The 6,000-nt window shown below is 35.1% G+C and overlaps 1 protein-coding gene across 4 annotated transcripts in view; it reads left to right on the forward strand.

Moving 5' to 3' along the window:
* The window catches only part of RBM27 (RNA binding motif protein 27), a 60,960-nt gene extending 56,954 nt beyond the window's left edge, over positions 1-4,006 (forward strand). For all 4 annotated transcript variants that reach the window (XM_086413666.1, XM_086413669.1, XM_086413668.1 and 1 more), the window contains one exon: positions 618-4,006. In XM_086413666.1, coding sequence (XP_086269792.1) covers positions 618-701 — 84 coding nt within the window. In that variant the 3' untranslated portion in view covers positions 702-4,006. The remainder of the gene's footprint in view (positions 1-617) is intronic.
* Positions 4,007-6,000: the final 1,994 nt, after the last annotated feature.

A 6,000-nucleotide genomic window follows, 5' to 3' on the forward strand; every position in this document is an offset into this window, starting at 1 on the left:
TAGCAGCAGCAGCAGCAGAGGAAAAATTCAGAAGTTCAGGTGGTTATTTATTTTTCTCACTTTTAAGATAATAGAATAAAATTAATCAAAAATGTGTCATAGATACCACCCCCAACTCAACATTTATATGTTTTTTAATTTTCCTGATGATATTAGAATGGAAGTCTTCTCCTATTAAACTAACAAAATTAACAAGAGAGACAAATATATATATATATATTTTTTTTTTAATAACATTTTTAGTTTTTCTTGCCCCTAAAAATACTTGGGCTTCCCTGGTGGCTCAGACGGTAAAGCATCTGCCTGCAATGTGGAAGACCCAGGTTCAATCCCTGGGTTGGGAAGATCCCCTGGAGAAGGAAATGGCAGCCCACTCCAGTACTCTTGCCTGGAAAATCCCACGGACAGAGGAGCCTAGTAGGCTACTGTCCATGGGGTCGCAAAGAGTCAGACACACTGAATGACTTTACTTACTTACTTACTAAAGATACTCTATGAGTTTATCACTTGTAAATCCAGTCTGGGCATTGTATACTAGTCTGTTTGTTCTTTGGCCTAAAAAGTATTCTACTTAGTTTTCTTATGCCACTGAGCAGATTTTACCCTCTTTTTTTCAGGAAACAGAAACCTCGGATTTGTTTTTGCATGATGACGACGACGAAGACGAAGATGAATATGAGTCTCGTTCGTGGCGAAGATGAAATCTGATGCGACTTGTATAATTTTTAGGAATATTGTTTAGAAGAACAACTTTTTAAAATTATTTAAAGAAGTCAATGAGCCAAAAAAAAATGTTTTTTTTTATTTTTCTTTTCAACACAGTAGGTGTAAGGACAGCAAGTTTGCTATTTAAATACATCTCATAACTGTTCATGATATTAAAGCACCAAAGGCCTAGTGACTTTTACACAGTTGTGAAGATCCACAGGAATGACATGGATAATCTCTAGAGCCTTATTTTCCACACCACCTGTTTTTGTTTCTTTTTTTTTTTTTTTTTCTTGGAGCAGGTGGGGCGGCGCGGGGGCCCAGCCCATGCAAAGCGGCCGCTCTGCCGGCCGGCGCCCGCCACTGCTACCGCCGCGCCCCGCCTCAGTCGCGGGCGCCCCGGGCCTCCTCCCCCTCCTGTTTTTGTTTCTATTGGTGTTGGATTATGATGTAAATGACAGGGTGTTCAGAAATTTTATTTTGGATTATAATCTGCTGATAAAATTTCATTAAATGTCAAATCGCCTGGAATCTCTTAACTCTCAGCTATTATGGATGGGTCGTCAGACAGTAGGAGATACTTGTAATTAAAATACCCTTTGGCTTTCAAGAGTTGTCTTGGAAGAAAAGTAAATTTACTTTTTTTTTTATTGAGGTGGAGCCCGACTTATATTCAGTCTAAATTTTGGGGGGATTTAATATGCAGCAGTGAGTACTATTTTAGTGTTAATCATAACTGTTCTTCAGTGCTAGGCAGGCTCTGTGGTATTTCCATTCTGTCATCACATTAACTCTTCTGAACTTCTGCTACTGAGTTTTAGTTTGCTTTGAAATTATCAAGCATTGGTTCAGTTGTGTTTTTTTTTTTTTTTTTTTTTATGTTTTCAGACTATAAAAAAGGCTTTTTATCTGTTGCCCCTTTCTCATCCCCATATCCCCATTTTCTTTCTTCTGTCTTTTTATTAATAGCCTGACTTACCCATTACTGAGATAAGTGATTCTTTGGGGCCATGAAAAGTCAGTCCCCAATAAAAAGTTTAAACCAGCACCTTGATAAATAAGTGATATTTTGATGAGAATGATGGAAGGATTTGTGGGGAGAGTCACCAGCTTTTTTTTTAAGCTTCACTTCAGTTAATAGTTATGCAAAAGCGTTTAAAAGTGTCTGAAATGCTTTTCCTAAATTTAAACCATGATGGTGAGGTGACTGGGGGTAGGTTGGGGGTGGGATGGGGTAGGGGGATGGTTATGCTAGTAATAAATGGGAGTCATAACTTGACTTTGATCAGATGACCTTATATTTTCATAATTTTGTAGCTTGTTGCTATTCATGAACATAAGCATCTTTCAGTAGACAGTTTCCTTCACTGTGTGCATTTTCACTGTACACTGTATAGAGTAGAGTATCTGTTAAGTAAAATATATCTGTAAATTTATGTCCTTGTGTTCTGAATGTTAGATGGGAAAGCAGAGGAGCAACACTACACTGCATTGACCCCTGGGGAAATAAAATTATTAATGTAAATAGGATATCACTTTTTCAAGGATATACACATCTATGTTTTTATAATATGTGTGGTGTGAAAATTTGAAACCTTCTGTTGGCTTCAGAAGGTTCTTGGTGATCACCATGTCAAGGATTTTGTTTCCTGAGGTAAAGACTTTCTCACAGTAGAAACTATTCACTAAGAAATTTAAAACCATCAGGACTCTAGATTTTTTTGGCTATGAGAAATTAAATCCCACATGCTGATTATCTTTCCTCTTCTGTATATTTTCCTGGAATGATGTGTCAAACCAGGATCGTTTTTATGTAATTTTCCCTTCATAATGGACTTCCTCTTTCTAGGTTATTACTATATTTCTGATAACACAAAGCTTATAAGAGAAGGAAAACATCACAATGGGGTACTAGAATAAGCAATCTTGCTCCTTCTTCCTCCATCATCTCTAATGAAATTTTCTTCATGTCTGTGGCTCAGTCAGTATATATTTTGAAAGATTCATTGTGGTGAATATTTTGAGTCCTGACAGTTTAAACGTGATAGAGGGAACAAAGGATTTATATATTTTTTGTACAAAGTTTTTTCTTAAACTGTATAATTTTGTAAATAATTTGTTTGGTTTTTTTTGTGTACTAAAACTACCAGCGTATAGATTTCAATAAGAATTGTTGTATTTTTGTATTTGGAAACTGAAAATTACAGTAAATTAATGGAGCTGTAAGAAAATTTTCAGTAGACTGACAGTTCAGCAGAATGAGATTCCTTTTCATATGATTTTTTTTTAACCTAAAATTGACATCTTATTACACTCTCAGTACAGACAGAGTTAAGGATTTGTTTGATTTTTAGTTCTTGGGGGAGATGGGGGGGGTGAAAGAGAAGGATGTTAAAGTGAAGAATAAATAGACACTTTTTCCAGTAAGTTTTTAAGCCCTTTAAAACTTAGTTTTTGATACACCTTAAATAGGACTAAAACGCTTTCAAAATGTCATTTCTAATGTTTGACTCTCAAAAATAATTCAAAATATGCATTGAATATTGGAAAATTTAAGGTTAGCATAAACTAGTTGAATGTATGTATGTTTTCCTTTAGGGCTGAGGTCCCAAACCATTAGAATTTCTCTTAAAAGCGAGTAAACATGATTTGTTTTCTTGGCATCTTCACTTACAGAAATAACACATACCATCTGAGGCAAATTCTGTTCTTTTGAATGTGTATGACATCTTTCTAAGTAGCTATTAAGCAATAACAACCACCAACCTGGCTTGGTCAACTTGGTTTTACTAGTGGCTTACTGCCCAGGCTTAAAAAGCTAACCCCGGGGAATGTAGAATTTCCCTCAATTTCTTCATGTTGTAACATTGAGAAAATATTGTCACTAGCTAAGGTGATAAATTGGAAAACGTCTTGTGGGTGGAAAAAGAAAGGTCCATGGTATGGATCATTATTAAAAAAAAAAAAAAAGAAAAAAATCATGTGAAAAGGAATAGTGGTTCCTCTTGATGTATAGTATGCCTGTATTATAGTTTTTACAAAATTGTGAACTTGTGTAATAGTATAATAGGAGATATTGTTGAATTTCTAACTGTTTATACATTTAAATTCATATATGTAATGTTTGTTTTATCAATTACAATCTGAATTTCTAAGAAGCATGTTGACTTTTGCAATAAAGATGCAATATGGAATGGTTCACAATTGGGAAAAAAGAAAGAAAAAAACTAAAAGTTACAAATTTAAAAGAATTTGCAAAATTTATGAACCATTCCAAAAATTATAACAATCACCAAAAGAGCTGTAATTCTGGCTTGTTCTGGAAAGAAAGAAAATGTGTGTGTATGCTTGCTCGAGTGAGAATGAATGAGTGATGGATATGTATGTGTGTTTTATGTTGAGTTCATGTACATGGGAGAATGTCACTCAATCTGAATTTGGGTACCAAAATCACTGGCTATTAAATATTCAGTAGAATAACTCCTTTGATAGGTAGAGTGGTCTTGCAAACAAAAGGGAAGGGCATTAAAGTGTTACAAGTAAACTTGATAGCATAGTTCTCTGTTCATGAATGGGTCTTGGTATCCCAGATAAAAGCACAAACTATTTTATAAAAGCAGTTATTTTAGTATTATCTTGAGGATATTCAAGATGCCAACAAACAGTAGGAAGGATATTTCCCATAAGCACAATAGAGAGAAAAGAAAGAACACCTTGAATTTACAGTATAGTAATTGTGATGGCTATTTAGTGAGGAATAACAAGAGAAGGAGTGGTCTTAATCAAGAGGACTGGGTGGTGATGGGAAAAGGAAGTATATCGCTTGGGCTCCCATTTTCTTATTTTAAAAACTGCTTTTTGTATACAGTTCCCTCCAAATGTTTATTCATTGTCCAAGAAGAGTCGTTCTTCAAATCTCAGTTTATACAGGAAAATACTAAAGAATGGGAGTAAATTTCATTTTCCTTCTTTTCAAATAAACAGTTTTATCCATATTTTATGAATTAAGTAGCAAATAAGCTGTGTTGCCATTTGTTTTGAATAGATTATAATTTATCCAGTATATGTTTATGGTAAACACTAGTCTGAGGCTTTTGGGAGAGGGCAAGCATAATTCTGAACATAGTTAAATTTGTTTAATAGTAACAAGTCAAACATTTTACTAAAATGGAGCTCTCATTAAATTACTGGCTTTATTTGAAGTTTTTACTAATTTCGATGTAAATTATTCTAAAGCCAAGGATACATTTTGAATTGCAAACCCCATTGTAGTATCTAGGCTGGGTCTAGTTATGTTCCAATAAAAATGAGTGTGTATGTCAGCCCATGGGATCATTTTAAGATGCGCCAGGTTTGCTTTAAATGAACCAAAATTTTGCAAGTCAGACCTGTCCATTTTGTATCACTTTTAGTCTCCAAGATCTATTTGAGGAGCCAACCTACACTGACTAAAAAAAAAAAAAACCAAAACTGTGCTTCTAATTGATGTGTTATGAATCACCTTCATTTATGCTAAATTGATTTACTGCCAAGTGATCTCCTTTCTACAGGATCATCTACCATTTACCTGGTTCTGTAATCAACCTTAGGTTTACTAAACCATCCCAAACACTCTGAGATGGGTGACCTGATATAGGTGAAATTAAGGTCAGAATAGTGTTTGATGATTGTTCGCAGGATATTTGTGGTTTTAGTCTCCTCTTAGGCTTCTGCAAAAAATCTGCAAAGATTTTTTTTTTTTTCCTTCAAATTTTTATTTTGAGTTGTGGTAGTCAGGAGAAGGCAATGGCAACGCACTCCAGTACTCTTGCCTGGAGACTCCCAGGGACAGGGGAGCCTGGTGGGCTGCCGTCTATGGGGTTGCACAGAGTCGGACACGACTGAAGCGACTTAGCAGCAGCAGCAATCAGGAAGCATGATAAACATTGTTACTTTTTCTTTGTATTTATATTTTTCCTTTTATGAAGGAGGAGCAAGGAAAGAATGCCCTAGCCTAGTAGCCTATTAGTTTGTTCTCAATAGAAGCCTGTATTACCTACAGCACTTGAGTTTTCTAATCACTTCATAGAGTTCTATTACTTTGATATGTGACCCCTTAGTTCTTAAAACAGTTGAGTTGAGGTAATGGTTAGTACTTGATTGTTCAAATTTTTTGCTCTTCACTCAAACCTTTCTTGGGGAGTAGGATTATGGGAATAAGCCTTTTAGTTGCCTGGCTGCATTTCTGTTAATTTGAGTTTTCAACACTGCTTTGTGAAAATCTCATAAAAGTGAATGTCTTGTTAACAAGAC

This window comes from Bos grunniens, chromosome 7 (assembly GCF_055505025.1).
Source record: "Bos grunniens cultivar Pamir isolate PY7600 chromosome 7, Bosgru_T2T1.0, whole genome shotgun sequence".
NCBI classification, from domain to species: Eukaryota; Metazoa; Chordata; class Mammalia; order Artiodactyla; family Bovidae; genus Bos; species Bos grunniens.